At 43.0% G+C, this 19694-nt stretch overlaps 1 protein-coding gene across 1 annotated transcript in view; it reads left to right on the top strand.

The window, feature by feature from the left end:
- Positions 1–960: 960 nt before the first annotated feature.
- GLTP (glycolipid transfer protein) overlaps positions 961–19694 on the top strand; it is a 43836-nt gene continuing 25102 nt past the window's right edge. Inside the window, exon 1 of the mRNA XM_069961356.1 lies at positions 961–1154. Coding sequence (XP_069817457.1) covers positions 1052–1154 — 103 coding nt within the window. The 5' untranslated portion in view covers positions 961–1051. The remainder of the gene's footprint in view (positions 1155–19694) is intronic.

A 19694-nucleotide genomic window follows, 5' to 3' on the forward strand; every position in this document is an offset into this window, starting at 1 on the left:
CCATACCAGACCTGAACAACACCTCCACACCAGATCTGTTCATTCCTCCCCCCTACCCCCTCAAATACTGGCAAGTCTGAACAGGAGGTGGGAGACTTAAAAAATAAAAACAAAAAAAAAAAATAGTTTCCTTCCCCCTGCTCCCTGGTGCTGCCCCTATGCAAGGGGCTGCCCTAGACACTGGACCACGGGTGCCTAGTGGTAAATACGGCCCTGCACATCACACCATGGAGCGTGCGGCCGGAGCCGCTCGCTCCATAGTGTGCACTGACAGGGTTTTCTGCGGCTGCTATTCAATGAATAGCGGCTGCAGAAAACTGACGCCAGTTTCTCGTGGCGCCACTAGTCATCCCGGCCGGAGTGTATACCGTGTGTATACCGAAGGCAGCACTACGTGAGTTGCATGGGAATCGCGGCCGTTGTAACAACGTTGTGTGAACATAGGAGGTGTCCTATATAAATGGCCAACTTTTTTCACCTCTTCAGAAACTCCCTTTCAGCTTCCTCCTCAGCTGTGATGGACCTTACAGTACCCCTCATGATGGCTGCCGGGTCTGTCACGGCTTACGCCCCCTAGGGACCATCACCGATATCCTCCACAGCTCAGTTCTAGTCACATGAGCGCCCTATACGCCGCAGTCAGGTTCCCTCTCAGCTGACAACTAGTAGTGTTAGCGGAAAGTGCTCATTCACTATTCATGACTGAACCTCGCGTCCATCTTAGCTCGTATTATTTATTCACGCGAGTGAAAACAAGCGCGCGGGCTCCTATGTCCCAGCACAGACGCCGCCACCACACGGACCGCGCCGGGCCAACTCCTCTGTGTTACTCGGACCTGTGACGTCATGATCCTAAACGCTATTTTCTGATTGGCTAGCGATTTGCACGCTGATTGGATGCGACGCATTCCAATCGTCCCGCCCCCTGTGTCAGCTGTATAGGAGAGGGCTGAGTAGTATAGTTCCGTGTTGGTCCCAGTCCGGGCAGTGAGACTGAAGCGTGACAGGCAGCACTATCAGGAGGCACTGAGCACTTCCCTCGGGCCTCACCATGGCTCTCCTCCTTCAGCACCAGTTCAAGCCTTTACCTGCCGACAAGCAGATAGACACCTGTAGCTTCTTGGACTCTGTGTCCCACCTCCCCTCCTTCTTCGGTAAGTCTGGGCTGTCACCTCATAGACATTACAGTATTTTAGAGGGTTTCCTGGTGACCTCTGCTCTCAGTGTTCTCTGACTTTATAACAATGGATCCAGTGATAACTTATCAGTCCTGTTAGAGTATTGCTTAAATACATAGATATAGTAGAGTCCATATGGGGTCATAGACTTATTAGATAACTTGTATGAAGGGGTAAGATTGTGCTACTATTATTTGTCAATATTACTTATAAATATTAACCCTATGATTTGTATAGATTTATAAATATTGACTTTATTTGTAAATATTAACCTTATTTATAAATATTAACCTTTATGACAACACATTGTATTGTAAAGCAGTTGTCCTTATGCCAAAGAATCCCCTCTATGGTAATGGCTTGTAATTAATAATATTATTTTTTTTTTTATATATATATAATATATATATATATATATATATATATTTTTTTTTTTTAAGGAGTCATTATACCAGAGCGACCATGGGTCCATAACCATCAGTGCGCATGTCTTTACTATAGGTAGACCATTAGCACTTAGTCACATAGGTGTATATTTGGTTTCTGTGAGAATATAAGCATCAGAGTAAAGAAGAAACCCCTATGGTATATGTCCTGATAAAAACAGAAAAGGTGTCCTTTTAAGAAAAAACTGTTAGACTGTTCGTAATTGTTTTGTGTAATTGCAGACAGCGTTAAACGACCAATGAGAAATCGTTGGTTGCTTGATAGAATTTAGACCTATTTTTATCGTTTGAAAACCGTTATTGCATTGTTCATTGTAATAAGACGTTGTATGGTCGTTCACAGTAGCGATGACAGGATGAGCGCAAGAACGATCATAAGTAACGATCCTTGTTCCGTGTAATTGGGTGAACGATTTCAGGTCATTCGCCATAGCGATCATGTATCGTCGAAAAATCACTTTGTGGAATTAGACTGTTAGTTTTTGGCAAGAAATATAGGCAGACTGGTGTTGGCTATGTACGTGCTGCCTATAGAAACCAAACATGTTCTTATGTTATAATTGATTTATACGCAATAGTATATTATTTGACCCTCAATTTAGATTGAGCAACGTTGCTGCAGAGTTGACACCATTTTGCCCGGGGGTGACAAAGAGGCCAGAATTTCTTAACTATCAGGAGCTCATTTGTTGTTCTTCTATATTCTGCTTACATTTGTATAAGTCTCGCCCATTGTGAGTACTACATGAAACTGACTGTTCTGTTCTAGTACAGAAAAGCCAATACCCAACCCTACCTTATCTACTTACAGGCATGCGGCAAGGGATAAGCAAACAAAGTCCTTGCAGGTAGATGGTAGATGTATAGATTTGTGGGTCACCTATTGAAGAGTTGTTTAACTGCTTACAGAGCATTATCCTCAGTATATAGACCAGTTTTTGACTATATAAGCTGCATAAGGCCGCTGGCGGCATATGTTTTTACAAAAATGTGCTGTCCTATTACTTTTTAATGTAATGCTGTACTGTATTGTTATTGCTTCTAGTACAGTATTCAGTTTTGTCAGTGTTAAGTTGGTTATATACTGTGATTTGCACCTGACATTGGTCCTATTGTAAACAGTTATTTTCACCTAACGTCAGTTTTCCAGCAGTCAGATGACAGAAATGTAGACTATAATGTCAGTACCATTCCAAAACTAGGAACGTCTTCATATATGTACAGTATAAAACGCTTTTACATATCACGTGTGCTTTTTTTTTTTTTTTTTTTTTTTTTTTTTTTTTTTTAAACCCTTTGTCTTCTAAATACATTGACTGCTCTGATCGCCCATAGAAAATGTGGCGTTCATTGTGAGCTGACAAGCCCTTCTATTGTCCACACTAAAGAGCTCTGCCAGAAATACATGTATATTTCTTTCTTTGTGTGGAACAATGCTTCGCCACAGTGCGGGAATGAATGGCATTTATGTATTTGGCGCAGTAATGTGGATATATTCACAACCTGGTTCTTTTCTCTTTCCTCACAGTAGATTCTTCTTATGTGCTTTGTTTTAGGGTCTTATGCTACGTTCACATGAAGCGATAATTCGCCCAATTGATCGTTTAACGATTTGGTTTTTATAACTATCAGCATTTAGACAAATAAATTGTTAGAAAAATTGTTATTGCGATTGTTTTCAAGATCGCTTAAGCCCATCTCACACATAGGGTGAATCGGTGAAAGACTGTTTACACGAAGCGCTCTGCGAATTTTTAGGGAACGACCAACGACAATTTGAGAACATGTTGAAAGATCCAAATTAAAGATTTCTCACTCGTCGTTTGATCTTTCGCTGTGTTTACACGAGTCGATTATTGCTCAAGTGCGATCGTTATAGCGAAAATTTGAACGATAATTGTTCTGTGTAAACGCAGTATTAGATAGTGGTATACATTTACTAGACATAAACAGCTGAAAAGAATAAAGTTTAACTGCATATCGGTCTACGTGTGACCATAAAACCTTTAGGTCGGCTTACTATTCACCAGTCACTGGATGATAAATCTACATGGAGCTTCTGTGTTTGATGACTAATCATCTATTGACAATGATATACATACAATGACATGCAGATTAATAATTCTGTATGTTGAACAGTAACGCTACACTAGCATAACCAGATGTTGTCAAACTAGTAGTACTAGAATTCAGCAATTGTATAGAGGTAATTGGTGACTTTAATGATATATTGAAACAAATACACAATAATGATACAGCGAAACAATATAGAAAGGGCTGCGTTATAAACGTAAAGCACACTTCTACCTACAGCCCATGCCTTAACTGCCCTATAGCTTGAACCCCGTGGGCTGTGTGATCGGCATGTACTTCTTCAGCCACCAGTATTTAAAGGAGAAGTCCCGGGAAAATTTTTATTAAAGTATTGTATTGCATCCCAAAAGTTATACAAATCACCAATATACACTTACTACGGGAAATGCTTATAAAGAGCTTTTTTTTCCCCTGCACTTGCTACTTCATCAATGCTTCACTTACTGGATAAAATGGTGATGTCATGATCCGACTCCCAGAGCTGTGCGGGCTGTGGCTGCTGGAGAGGATGATGGCAGGGGGACACTGAGGGACACAGGGCACTGGGGAGACACTGAGCATCCCCCTGCCATCATCCTCTCCAGCAGCCACAGCCCGCACAGCTCTGGGAGTCGGGTCGTGACATCACCATTTTATCCAGGAAGTGAAGCCTTTGCAGTAGTAAGTGCAGGGAAAAAAGCACTTTATAAGCATTTCCCGTGTATATTGGTCATTTGTATAACTTTTAGGGGGCAATACAACACTTTAATACAAATTTTCACCGGACTTCTCCTTTAAATACTGGTGGCTGAAGAAGTTGGATGCAGCCCTAGAGAGTCTGGTAAAACATGAATACAGCCTATGGCCATAGGCTTTATCATCTCTATAGACCAAACATACTCTACTAATGATACTTCTGTATTGTAGGACTCAAAAGCTCAGGAGACTGCATTTTTGAGTTCTGGAAGACTTAAAACATTGTCAATAGTAGACTTATTTAAGTGAATGGTCCCCACACAGGTATGTTGGCATACATTTCTGCTGATGTATACCACAAACGTACAGCCCTTTTCTAGTCATCCCAGTCTTAAAGGGACATTTCGTTTAATAAAATTTAACCCTGTTAAATCCCTACTCATAAGCTTGTTTGTAATAGGTTTCTATTACATGAATTGGTCCGTTTGTCTGCAGCACATCCTGACTCTGCTGAAAATCTTCACTTCTAGGTCCACTTTCCCTAATCCTCTATCCTCCCTTTCCCTTCTGAGACAGAGGTCACATGACCTGTCTCTTCTGTTGTCAGGCAATCTGTAACGCCTCATCTGTAACCCCACCCACCACTGACATCACACAGTGATCACCTGGCGAAGAGCGGGGAAGCAACAGCCTCTCCTGAGTAGTATAGGGGAAAGGAGACCCTGTTTACTGTGCAAAACAGAAGCAGATGTTGGTCAGATACTACAAGACAGGGATGTGTACCTGGCAGTTGGCTCTGCGGTGCAATGAATGCTGGAAGATGTAGTTTCCTGGGCGGGTGCCATGATATGAAATTGGAATCTAGTTTACTTCTGGGACTAGGAACAGTGTAGGAAAGGTGTAAGCTATTTATGCATTTAAATTTTTATGGGATCGCTGGAATTCCCTTTTAATTTATTTTAAAATAAAGCATACTGGAACTACTCCAGCCATTTGCTTACTATACGCTAGTAGCTAGTATGGCTTTTTTGGTAATGTCTTATAGTAAAAACTCTGGGTCTGTGGAGGGACCTAGTTACCAAGGCAGCCTCAGTACAATGTGTAAGCACTGATCAAATACATGTGAGACCTTAAGCTGGGTTTACATGAGCTGATCTATGCCGTGATCCGCACTGGGACATGGCCTATTTTTTTGTGGTGGGGTTCGCAGAACGGACAATTTTACGGGGCATGTGAATGCAGCCTTACTGAGGAGTAAAGTCTGTGGGGAAGATTTATCAAACATGGTGTAAAGTGAAACTGGCTCAGTTGCCCCTAGCAACCAATCAGATTCCACCTTTCATTTTCCAAAGAGTCTGTGAGGAATGAAAGGTGGAATCTGATTGGTTGCTAGGGGCGACTGAGCCAGTTTCACTTTACACCATGTTTGATTAATCTCCCCCTATGCTTCTATTGATACACTGAATGTAAGCCTGTAGTGTAACTCGGTACCAGTGACTAGTGATCGAACGTTTCACTCCAGTCACTCGTAATTAACTACCTGCACGCTTAAAGAAAGGCTGGGCCCATATTAAATAGTTAATATCTTTGTTAGTGCAGTTTGTTTCCTGTAGACTTGTTTGTTTTTCAGAATCGCTGTGTCTAAGGTTGAAGCTGTGCCTCATTTTGTATGTTGTAAATCGCGCTGAGGATAGATGTAATGTATAGCCTTTATAACCACATTTGTCACCATGGATTTAAAGCAACTCTGTACCCACAATCTGACCCCCCCCCCCCCCCCCCCCCCCAAACCACTTGTACCTTCGGATAGCTGCTTTTAATCCAAGATCTGTCCTGGGGGTCCGTTCGGCAGGTGATGCAGTTATTGTCCAAAAAACAACTTTTAAACTTACAACCCCGTGCCCTACGGGAGTATCTGTGCCCTAACTTTTCACCACCCCTCTGTCCCTCCTCCCCACCCTCTTCAGCATTAGGAATGCCACTGGAACATTTTCTCCGGTTTGGGGGGGGGGGGGTCAGATTGTGGGTACAGAGTCGCTTTAAACTAACCTTTTGCGTTACCTTTGCATGTAGAATACAGAATTATAGTACATGTGGCGTTATCCAGCGCTACAAAAAGAAGAAAGTGGCCATGTTTTTGTAGTGCTGGATAACCTCTTTAACCCCTTAGCGACCCATGACGTATCTGATCCGTCATGGTGCCGCGGGGGTGTTCAGAGCGGGGACCCGCCAGGACCCCGCTCTGAACGGCGCTGATCCCAGCCGACATGTGCAGCCGGGCAGTGCCTCTATTAGCCTGCATGGGTCCCGTTGCCGCTAATTAATCCTCTAAGTGCTTCTGGCCGTGCCGGGCCTCAGCGTCTGAATGACGCTGATCCCGGCTCGGCAATAGATTGCTATGGCCTGCAGCAGGCCATAGCAATCTATGACTGATCTGATGGATCTTTGCTGTGTATATACACAGCATTGATCTCTATGAGAGATCAGTGCTGTGTATATACAAGTCCCTTAGGGGGACTTCTAGTTAAAGTAAAAATGTTTTTATTAATAAAAAATCCCCCTTCCCCATTAAAGTCCAAATCACCCCCATTTTATAAATATAAATAAACATATTTAGTATCGCCGCACGCGTAATTTCCCGAACAATTAATTTATCACATTCCTGGTCTCACACGGTAAACGGCGTCAGCGCCAAAAAATTTCAAAGTGCAAAATTGCGCATTTTTGGTGGCATCAAATCCAGAAAAAATGTAATAAAAAGTGATCCAAAAGTTGCATATGCGCAATCAAGGTACCGATAGAAAGAACGCATCATGGCGCAAAAAATGACACCTCACACAGCACCATAGACCCAAGAATAAAAGCTATAAGCATGGGAATGGAGCGATTTTAAGGAACATATATTTGTTAACAATGGTTTGAATTTTTTTTACAAGCCATCAGATAATATAAAAGTTATACATGTTACATATCGTTGTAATCGTAACAACTTGAGGAACATGCATAACAAGTCAGTTTTACCTCAGGGCGAACGGCGTAAATGCAAAACTCCCCGAAATCAAAACAAATTCCTTTTTTTTTTTTTTTTTTTTTCAATTTGACAGCGCAAATGATTTTTTTTCCAGTTTCGCAGCATAAGTTATGGAAAAATAATGCCTGTCATTGCAAAGTACAATTGGTTTCGCAAAAAATAAGGGCTCATGTGGGTCTCTATGTTTAAAAGGCCATATCGCTTGCATTTTTTCGCCTAAAGAGGAAAAAGCAAAAGTGCAAAAACGAAATTGGCTTTGACCTTAAGGGGTTAAAGGGGTTATTGAGGATTAAAAAACATGGCTGCTTACTTCTAAAACCAGTGTGGGGGTGGTATTGCAGCCCAGTTCTATGGAAGTCAATGGAGCCAAATTTTTTTTTCTCTAATTCTGGATCACATATTTAAAGTGAATGTGTCATGTGATTCAATTCCCATTCCAAACTGATGACACTTCTAGCTTTTGAGACCCTGACACCGATCAGTTTAATAATTGGGTAGAAGCAGGGCTTATCATATTAGGTGCATACTGTATACACAATCCTGCTCCACCATAAAACACTCTTTCCCAGCACTACCTCCCATGCTTGGTGAGAACAAGACAGAAAAAGTATCAAACTTTCCAATTCTTCAGGGGCAGTGATCACTTGTAGTGCAGTGACGTGTGACACCATATAACAGTAACTGCAGAGTGTTTGCAGTCCTGACTTCCCTGCATTCTATATGTGTCCAGCTATTATCTGCAGGTCAGGAAGTCAATAAAGTCAGTGGTGTATAGCAGACAGTATAATTTATGGCCACTCCATAAAATCTGCTGCCCCTACAAACAACTACAAAGCTGCCGCCCTGAGCAATAAACTCATCTCACCTCATGGCAGAAGCGGCCCTGGGTAAAAGACTACTCTGCTGCACAATCCTCTCTTGCGTCTTTGTGAGGAGACGTGCCCCATAGATTTCTATGTTTCTATTGTTTATCTACTAGTACTTTTCACTTGATAGTCAAATGGGTGGGAAATGGAGTATGAGTGTGCTAGTCTTGGGGGTGTGCTTAGGGGAGGCTGGAGGGCATGGATTATTTTCAGGGAGGCATGATTATATAAAGCTCTTAATCGCAACCCATTTTGCAATAACGTTTCTGTTTCTCTGACTGTTCAATCCAACGTACATATAGGCAACCAAATACTTAAAGGAGTACTCTGGCCCTCCCCCCCCCCCCCCCCCCCCCCAAAAAAAAAAAAAAATAACCGACACGCCCAGAATATATACTTATCATCCCTCCAGTGACGATCGGTGTTCGAATTTCCCGTCTGCTGCGTCCCCGCCATCTTCTGCTGCCGTCCTCATGTCCAGGTGCCGTGAATGGAAGAGAAAAGGCTGCTTTTTTTTTTTTTTAGTTAATTAAATATATATTTAGTATTTTTTATTATTATTTTCATGGCAAGGGTCCCATACTGAATGTATAGTATCATGCCTACTGATTTGTTTGCTGATAATAATTTGTGGAATATGCACGAACTGTAAACCTAGAGCACACATGCCATCTAAGAACTAATTGGGATTATGTTAGCCCCACAGGGAACCATTAAGAAATAGAATAAAACAAGGCATCCCTTGTTTACTTGCATAGACTTATTTATAGCATGATGTCTTAATGTGCTTGGTTGGCATGTGCAATGAGTACAAAAAAACCTTAACCCTTGGGTATACTCATATTGTTTTCTTTGCCTTTAAAGCGACTCCGTACCCACAATCTGACCCCCCCCCCCCCCCCCCCAAACCACTTGTACCTTCAGATAGCTGCTTTTAATCCAAGATCTGTCCTGGGGTCTGTTTGGCAGGGGATGCAGTTATTGTCATAAAAACAACTTTTAATCTGGCAGCGCTGTGTCTAACGGCCGGGGCTTACATTTGTATATGCATTAGGTTGGCACAACCTTTCCCCACCCTCTTCATCATTAGGAATACTCCAGGCAGATTGCTTCCTATTCCCCACCTGTGTGCATAATGAACATGGGCTGGATCGTTAATACACCTGTCCAAAGCTAAAACGGCAGTAAATGTTCCTGGATCATTCTTAATAATGAGGAGGGTGGGGAGGAAGGACATAGAGGTGGTGCCAGCCTAATACATATACAAATGTAAGCCCCGGCCGTTAGACACAGCGCTGCCAGATTAAAAGTTGTTTTTATGACAAGTGCATCACCTGCCGAACTAACCCCAGGACAGATCTTGGATTAAAAGCAGCTATCTGAAGGTACAAGTGGTTTGGGGGGGGGGGGAGGGGGCAGATTGTGGGTACGGAGTCGCTTTAAAGGGGAACTATCATCAGGTTAGACAAATCTAACCTGCTGAAAGCTCCCTAGTGTGGACGGGGTGCTGAGGATATTGTTAACCTGAAATCTTTCGGCATAATACACAGAACAATAGTTGTTAGTTACGATCCTTACTATGATCATTTACTCCATCTCATCCATGCAAATGAAGGAACGATGTGGAATTACCCGGAACAATTAGCGAACGACTATGGAATTACAGTGAATGAATGTGGAATTATACTGAGCGACTAGTGATTGATTAGCAAACGAATGCGGAATTACAGCGAACAATTAACGATGATTTTGGTGTCCGTACCAAACAAATGCTTTCTCGTTGGTTATTTGGTCCTTGCCTACATTTACACTAAACAATTATCATTTAAATCTGAACGTAATAACAATTATTTGCACAATTGTCTGTTTCCGTGCTGTTTACTCTGAAATCCTCTGTCTGGTAAGCCGATAGGAGCACTGGCAGCAGGGCTACTGGCCCCCTACATGGATAATTGTTAGAGGGGGTTGGCCGGCCGGGGTGGATCGCCGTGCAGGGGGCTGGCTGTGGGTGGGCCGGATTGGTGCTGGGGGGAAGAAGCCCCACCTCCAGTGCTCCTACCGGGCAGAGGATTTTCCAATAAACAGCATGGAAACAGCGCCGAGGATTAAGGTAAGTGACGTACCTTTATCCTCAGTTGGCTGTTCTTACTAGGAAGGTACCAGCAGTTTAGATATGTCTAACCTACTGATCGTTCCCCTTTAGGGTATGTTCACACTATGGAATAAGCAGAAAGACTTTAATCGGATTCCGCTGCACGGTCGCCGCTTGAAGTTCAATTCTTTGGGTGTACGGCTTCTGCTTGAAGTCTCCCCACATATTCCGTAGTGTGAGCGTACCCTTAAAGCACCATGATACGTACAGAATCAGGTTTATGATGCAGAGTGCCTTACCACACATTCTACCATGGGAAAGGAGCTGCTGGACTTTTTATATAACACAACAAAAGCTCATGGTGCTTCTTCATTGTGTTAACTGATAACTGTGCATTCTATACGCATAGCTAATAGCCTATTGCAGTAAGTTGTGTAATATGTCATTGTGGAAACACTGATAGGGCCTTATTCCACAGGAACGATAATTGGCCGGATCGGCCCCATTTGGCCCGATTCGGACGATTTATCGTTCGGTGAAATAGAACGATCAGCCGATTATGTCATCGGCTGATCGTTCATTTAGGGTCAGACCAACAATCAACGGTTGAATAGCTGTGGGCGCCGGACGACCGATGATTTGACAAGCAGCAGCATACATTACCTCTCCAGGCTTCTTCTCCGCGCTGTCTTCATCCCCGGGTCCCGCGCGCTCTATCTTCAGAATGGCCGGTCAGCTGACGGAGCACTCAGCCAATCACAGGCCGGGACCGCCACGGCCTGTGATTGGCTGAGTGTGGCCTGTCAGCTGACTGGCCATTCTAAAGAAAGAGCGCGCGGGACCCGGGGATGAAGACAGCGCGGAGAAGAAGCCTGGACAGGTAATGTATGATGCTGCAAGGACATCGGTAACTATGTCCTTGCAGCCCTCGCTCAACGATCGTCGGGCCGTGGAATAGGCCCAGCAGATCGCCGCTCGTTTACATCGTTGATCGGGCCCTCCTCGGCCCGTGGAATAGGACCCTTAAAATGTATACAAGATTCCGTATCCAGAATATACCAAAATGGCTCTCGTCAAGTACATAATCTAATCCATAAGTGTTTATTGGTGCAACAGATGTGGGTGCAGAAACCATCACTCATGTCTTCTCCCCTGCATCCAGGATTGTTGCACCACTAAAAAAATTACGAATTGTATTTGGTGAGTGCTATCACTGTATTTCAGGATGCACAATCTGCTAAATCTGGCTCTGCAGCTTCAGTGTAATGTCCTACATGATCCTGGGGTGACTCCTGAGGGAATAAGGCAAAGTTATGAAGCAGATTCTCCGGTGTGTGTGTGCGCAGTGGATGCAGCTAGTCCCTAGCCTCCATGTCTCTCTCCCTCTCTCCCTCCATGTTTTTTTTTGTGGAAGCTCATTGCAAGCTGACAAGTTTCCATATACAGTGGTGGCTGGATTACGAGCATAATTCGTTCTGGGGCAGTGCTTGTAATCCAAAGCAAATTTTCCCATAAGAAATCACAGAAATGCAGACAATTTGTTCCACACCCCAAAAATAATGATTTATTATTCTTAACATGTAAAACAGATGAAACAAACATTCAGAAACAGCACAATGTGATAATAAGTTACTGTACAGTAATGGAGAGGATGGGAAGCACAAGGGCGGACAGAGACTGCAGGGAGCATGAAGGAATGAGCAGGGCAGATGTGGGCACATACATGCAGTACTCTCTGTTCAGGGAGAGAGGGGTTACAGCCATGGAGAGATTACCTCCACCGTCCTGTCCTCTGATGCAAGCCCCAGCCTGAAGTGGATCTGCGATCATTTAGAAGGTGAGGGAGACTTCCTGGGTCAGAGTACAGTGCTGTAGACCCTGCTATGCAGACCATGCCCCTCCCCCACTCACGCTCCCACCCAGTACAGAGAGCTCTTAAACCAAAGCAATGCTCCTAACTCAAGTTACAATTTTGTAAAAATTCTGAGGTCTTCTTGCAAAACGCTCTCAATCCAAATTACTCTTAAAGGGGTTATCCAGCACTACAAAAACATGGCCCCTTTTCCCCCTACTTTTGTCTCCAATTCAGGTGCGTTTTGCAATTAAGCTCCATTTAATTCAATGGAACTGAGTTTCAAACCCCACCCAATCTGGGGACAAGAGAGGGGAAAAGTGGCCATGTTTTTGTAGCACTGGATACCCCCTAAAACCAAGGTACCACTGTGGTTCTATGGAGCTATTATAAGATGGCTTAGATGCAGTCACATAACCATTTACCCATATTGCCATAGTGCAGTCATCTGCTGTGACACTCTGATCAGAGACCTTCTCATTTACCGCTTGCTTGTTTCCATTCCATATTTGGTTGTTTCAAACACAACTATTTTTTATTTTTTTTAATTATTATTATTTTATTTTTGTTCTTGGCATACATAGCTGTAAGTTGTTGGCAGGGGATTTACTGAAGATCTGTCTGCAGCAGGATATGATTATATCTACTCCATGTTAAATAAGCAAATATATTGAATAGCGCCCCTATGTAGCCTGTATCTTCTAAATACCACAGATGCTTGATCACAAAAAGATGGCATCTCTCCAGGAGAAACAGGATAAAATAACCTAAAATAAACAGTATGGCTTTTGTTTATCGCAACGGATTCTAGAGAAACTATTAAAGGGGTAAAACACAGCTGCTTTCTTCTAGAAACAACACCACGCATTTCCTCAGTCTGTGCGTGGTATTGCAGCTCTGTTCCATTGAGGTTATAGGAGCTGAACTGTAATGCCACACCTGAGGACAGCTGTGGTGCTGTTTTTGAAGAAACCTTTGACTTGGGGTGCCTTTACACAGAGAGATTTACCTGACAGATTTTTTTTAAGCCAAAGCCAGGAACAGAGAACCGGTCTTAAAGGAAAGACTAAGATGTCTCCTCTTTTCAAATCCATTCTTGGCTTTGCTTCCAAAATCTGCCAGATAAATCTCTGTGTAAAGGCACCTTATCGTCCTATTACACCAAGTGATTATCGGCTTTACTTGGCTGATTATCAGATGTTTCAGCCAATCGTTTTGTCTCATAGTGCATGGTTAAAGACTATGATCAGCCGACATGCACAATGTCAGCTGATTATGTTCTTTCAACATGTTAAAACGAACTGATCATAACAGCGACGATCTGCTGCTTGTTGCTCTGTGCAGGAGAAGTGGTGGAAACACACTGCTGCTGACTTCAATGGGTAGCCCCTCCCACAGCTCCCCACTCACTGTCTGTGCTTGTAATAGTACACTAAGCGAGCGCTCACCTGTCAGCAAGGCATGCAGGGACCTTATTAGCAATACTTGCCTATTACCCCACCCCCAATTGTCCTGCACCCTCTCCTCACTCCCCACTGACTCATCGGGCTCTGTCTTTTCTGGCCGTGGTGGTGTCCTGTATTGGTGTTATCAGGCTGGTAGTATTAGGTTGAAAGGCAACCAAAATATATAGCCCTGGTACTACTAGGCGGCTGCTGTCTGTTTCATAAACAGCCAGGAAAAAACAGAGGGGTGGTCGTCCTACGTGTTTTTACTAAAAACAACTTTTAAACTTGCAGCCTGCATCAAATTGGTGTGGCCTAGAGTGATGACTGTGCCCTAGGCTTGCAACGCCTATCCGTCTCCTTTCCCACCCTCATCATCTTTAGGACTTTCTCCTATTCATCACTGTGCACATGTGCCTTAACCATCCTGCACATGTGTAGTATTTAGAGGAGTGGTGATGCCAAGCCTGGGGCATTCCTAATGATGATTATGGGGTTATATGGAGATGTCATTGTTGGAAACAAAGAAAGGCGGGGTTATTTTCTTTATGGCTCAATTATCATGCACAAATATATATATATATTCATATTGTCTGTATCTCTTGCACGCTAGGTTTAGTCTCACATGGCTGGCTTACTTTTTAGGAAATCAAATAACTGGACTTGAATGAATGAGTTTGTTTGTTACATTATTTAGTAATTTTATTCTTTTGGTTTGTAAAGATCCAGTAAAGTGTTGAGAATTACATAGCATTTGTTAGAAATACACAAGTAGCTGATATAGTGTAGTTCAATGGGAACATTAAAGTTTCACAAGGTACAAATAAGTAAAGCGGTTACTTTAAGGGTGACTGGCTTCCTTAGAAGATACAGTTACACTATTAGTGGACTGACAGCTCCTCTTCTGTACCTGGCACCTGAAGGTTGTAATGGCCACATTTAGTAGTAGGATCATTTATGTACAGGTCAGAATAAACAGTCATAACTGTACTCCATATGTAACACTAACAATCTGGATATGTTTATATAGATCTGAAAAATCTTTGGGGTTGTGTCTGTCTGCAGGCATGCAAAAAAAAAAAATGCAACTTTTATGCAGCTCTATATTCCCCACCACAAATCCCCTCTCGTCTCTTTTTTCCTTTCAAATCAACTGGTGTCAGAAAGGTATATTTGCAATTGACTTCAATTTAAAAATCTGAAGTCTTACAGTACTTATCAGCTGTTGTATGTCTTGCAGGAAGTTCATTCTTTGCAGTCTGAGGGTATGTGCACACTGCAGAAAATTGGCAGAGAACTTTAAGCACAGTTCCACCCAGTTCCATAGGCTTCATTATATTCGCAGGCAGATTCCGACGTCCACCCAAAGAATTGACATGTCAATTCTTTGGGCGGTCGGCAGAATCTGCTTGAGCATAGAATAGAGCCTATAGGACGGGCAGAACTTAAAGCAGGGGCGCGCAGCAGAAATGCACTTGAAGTGGTACTCCGGGCAAGCTGTATTATCCGTATCCGGCTGAGGAGAGGGTGGAAATAGAAGGCTCCGGTGACTTTTTCTCAAGGCAGCTCAGCCATTCAGCGGCTGAGCTGAATAGCTGAGCTGCTTTGAGACGTCACGTCTCGAGCCGCAGCTCGGACCAGGAAGCGGCCACGAAACAGGAGTACGGGGCTGCGCGATCCGGGAGCCGGCGCTGGAACCGGGGAGGTAAGTCACCGGAGCCTTCTATTTCCACCCCCTCCCCGGTCAGATACGGAAACGGACCCCTCAGATACGGATACGGACCCTTTAAAAAGGTCTTGTCACTAGCCACCCCCCACCCCCCGTGCCAGGGTGACAGGCTCCCGACCCCCCGTTAGATCCCCCTATACATACCTCATCGCGCCGGGTCTCTCTTCCTGAGCCGGTCAGGTGACTGAGATGTCAGCGCCCGAAGCCCGGCGCGCGCTCACAAGAGAGTAAGATGCTCATAGTGAATGAATGGGGAGTCCAATGCTCCGTCATTCTCTATGGGCATCGGACTCTCCTGTGAGCGCGTGCGCTGGGCTTCGGGCGCTAAAATCTCATTCACCCTCCCGGCTCGGGAAGCGGGACCCGGCGCGATGAGGTAAGTATAGGGGGATCTAACGGGGGGTCGGGAGCCTGTCACCCCGGCACGGGGGGTGACAGGTTTCCTTTAAAGCTCTCTGCCAATTTTCTGTAGTGTGCACATACCCTTTCACAGTGCTCTTTGCTGCCATCTCTGTTCATGTCTGGTGTTTAACTTTGGCATATGAATTGTTTAAATTTGGCATGTCTGCAGTAGATAGCAGCTTTTAGACTGGCATATGAAATGTGAGTCTTAAAGGGGTATTCTTATCTCAGCTAATATAGCTAAACTTGTATTTTTTCATGTACATGGGGGCTGCATTGACACTAAGTATATTTAAGTCAGTATTGCAACCAAAACCAGGAGTGGATTAAAAACACAGGCTCTGTTCACACAATGTTAAAATTGAGTGGATGGCCGCCATATAACAGTAAATAACTGCTATTATTTCAATACAACAGCCATTGTTTTAAAATAACAGCAAATATTTGCCATTATATGGCGGCCATCCACTCAATTTCAACATTGTGTGAACAGAGCCTTTCTGTGTTTTTAATCCACTCCTGGTTTTGATTGCAATACTGAAATATACTGACTGAAATATACATATACTGACTGAAATATACGTAGTGTGAACACAGCCTTAAAGGAGAAGTCCGTCGAAAATTTTTATTAAAGTATTGCATTGTCCCTCAAAAGTTATACAAATCCCCAATATACACTTATTATGAGAAATTCTTATAAAGTGCTTTTTTCCCTGCACTTACTACTGCATCAAGACTTCACTTCCTGGATAACATGATGATGTCACTTCCTGGATAACATGATGATGTCACGACCCGACTCCAAGAGCTGTGCGGGCTGTGGCTGCTGCGGGCTGTGGCTGCTGGAGAGGATGATGGCAGGAGGACATTGAGGGACACAGGGCACTGGAGGGACACTGAGCATCCCCCTGCCATCATCCTCTCCAGCAGCCACAGCCCGCACAGCTATGGGGGTCGTGACATCACCATGTTATCCAGGAAGTGACATCACCATGTTATCCAGAAAGTGAAGCCTTGATGCAGTAGTAAGTGCAGGGAAAAAAGCACTTTATAAGCATTTCCCGTAATAAGTGAATATTACAACAGCCATTGTTTTAAAATAACAGCAAATAAGTGAATATTACAACAGCCATTGTTTTAAAATAACAGCAAATATTTGCCATTATATGGCGGCCATCCACTCAATTTCAACATTGTGTGAACAGAGCCTTTCTGTGTTTTTAATCCACTCCTGTTTTTAATCCACTCCTGGTAAATGCTTATAAGCATTTCCCGTAATAAGTGAATATTGGTAATTTGTATAACTTTTGGGGGGCAATACAGTAGTTTAATAATACTTTTCACAAGACTTCTCCTTTAATTGGCAACCTTTCCCACTCTTTCTGATACACTGTTCTTTCTCTCCCATTGTTGACAGCTCGTTGTCTAGGTTACCGACAACTGCTCTGCTCTAAAAGTAGTGATTGGACTGGGGGGGGTTGCGGATTTATCAGTTAAACAGTCTCCTCCCATGCCTGATTTATCATGATTTACACTGCCGCTCCCTTTTTGCATATTCTGACATCTCTACACAGGTGTAATGGGTAAATGCAGCAGTTTTCATACCTTTTTTTTTTATATCACATGTCATGGTGCTTGTTCAAGTAAAAAGTGATCTTTTATCACCTGCAGATTGTGTTAAGTGGGTGGAGCTTGGCAAATAAGGTATTATTTTATTGATTTTTGTGCTTCAAAAATTCTCTATCGTCCACACGGCCAAGAGCAATAAATTTAAATGGCTGCACAAATAATGATGTGATTGTTCTTGCAGGCCGGCCACACGATTAATCATGCCTTCTAGTGGCACAGCAAATAATCACTGATCTCCATGAGCACTTGCTAGTGTCCTTGCATGGCCCCATATTGGCCCCCTAAATCATGGCAAAAATCTATACCAGCTCCAGAGATGACAAGTCCTACACATATATAAACAACAAGAAGGTAGACACCGGCACTACCACTGGAGAGATAGATGAAGCGCCGTATCCCGTCGGGTTCGACACTATATAGGAACCAAATCTCCTACGACCACTGGTTGGTGCTCACTCTCTTAGCTAGCAAAGACAGCAATAATAATCCACGTAGAGAGAGAATAAAGAGGGCACTCACCCTATGGTGTGATCTTCTTTATTGTAGCGTTGTGGTTAAAAAATTTTACAGGACATATGCGGGCTTCTTGCAGGACGCCAGACACCTGTGAAATAGGTAACAGCTGGTTCGCGCTTGCGCGCTTCGTCAGACCTCGCCTCTCCTGTCCGTACTGGGTTTAAAAACATGCCCCCGATGACGTACAGCAGTGGGCGTTACATTCTGGATAAAAACAAATGTGGATTTCTTGGTACAAGCGTATGCTTAAATAAACATATTCAGTTCAATCTTGTCATTTAAGCCTATATCGGCTTGCGCTTTTGTTCTCAGTATAAGTCGGGCTTCTTTTTGCAACAATATTTTATTTGTATCCTGCCCGGCTTTATTGAACACGCGCTCTAAGCCTACAAACTTCAAGCATTTTGTGTTCCCTCCATGGGTTTCATTTACGTGTTTAATCAGTTTTGTGGCTCCTTTTTCTGTCCTACAGGAATATATATGTTCATAGAATCTTCTATTAAGGTTTCTTATAGTTTTACCTATGTAATGTACACCGCATTCACACACTATGGCGTAAACTACTCCCTTAGTCCTGCAACAAATAAAATCTGTGATATCGCAGGTATAACCCCCTAAAGTTACGGTTTTTGTTGTTAGGCATTGTTCACACCACTTACAATTTCCGCATTTGTACATACCTTTGGGGGCGATGTTTTTTATCCATGACTGGTTTCTCTTTTTTTCTTTAAACCTGCTGTGCACTAGTATATCTTTTAAATTTTTGCATCTTTTAAAGGTTACTATGGGTTTTTCTGAATAGATTTGTGAAAGGACCTCATCTTTTTCTATAAGATACCAGTTTTTTTGGATGGTTTCACGTATTTTATCCGCTAGGGGGCAAAATTTAAAGGCAAAGGCAAACCTAGAGTGTACCTTATATTTTTTATTATTATTTTTTAGTAATTCATTTCTTTGTTTTTTAAAGGCTCTATTTTTTGCTACCTCTAAATCTGCCCTCGAATACCCTCTCTGAACTAAGCGGGATGTCAGTTCATTTGCTTTTTCCTGATATGTTTCATCTGTTCCATTTATCCGTCTTAGCCGTAGATATTGGCCGTATGGAACGGCCGATTTCACGTGTGTAGGGTGGTAACTTCCATAGTGGAGCAGGGTATTTGAGGCCGTAGGCTTACGGTAGCTTACTGTTGTTATAGTATCATTTTTTATTTGGACTAAGACGTCTAAAAACTCGGTCTCTTTACTGTCTATTTTGCTAGTGAACGACATATTGTACTCATTACTATTCAGATAGCACACAAACTCAGTGAACAGTTCTTTAGTGCCTGTCCAGATTATGAAAATGTCGTCCACAAAACGCAGATAACATTTCATAAATCTGGAGTAGGGAAAACAACCACAAGGAAATGAAAAGACAACTAATCTCCAAAAAAGAAAAAAGACCACAGATTTTTGGACTACAGAATCAGAATCATCCTCTACCGATGAAAACTCAAAATATGACAAACATACAAGAAAAAACGCTATACCGGGTCCAACACATCCAAAAACCCAGGATAAAAGACAAAGTGAGCAAGAAAATCAACAAAGTCAAGGAAATCAACAGATCCCTTTAGGAGAAAGAAAAAAACCAGGAGAGGTAGACGAAGGAATAGAAACCAACAAAGAGACAGTAGTGAGGAAAAAACAAGTAACGTGGAAGAAGGACTAAACGATCCACCGACGGTAGTGAATCTAAC

This window comes from Dendropsophus ebraccatus, chromosome 3 (assembly GCF_027789765.1).
Source record: "Dendropsophus ebraccatus isolate aDenEbr1 chromosome 3, aDenEbr1.pat, whole genome shotgun sequence".
Classification (NCBI taxonomy): domain Eukaryota; kingdom Metazoa; phylum Chordata; class Amphibia; order Anura; family Hylidae; genus Dendropsophus; species Dendropsophus ebraccatus.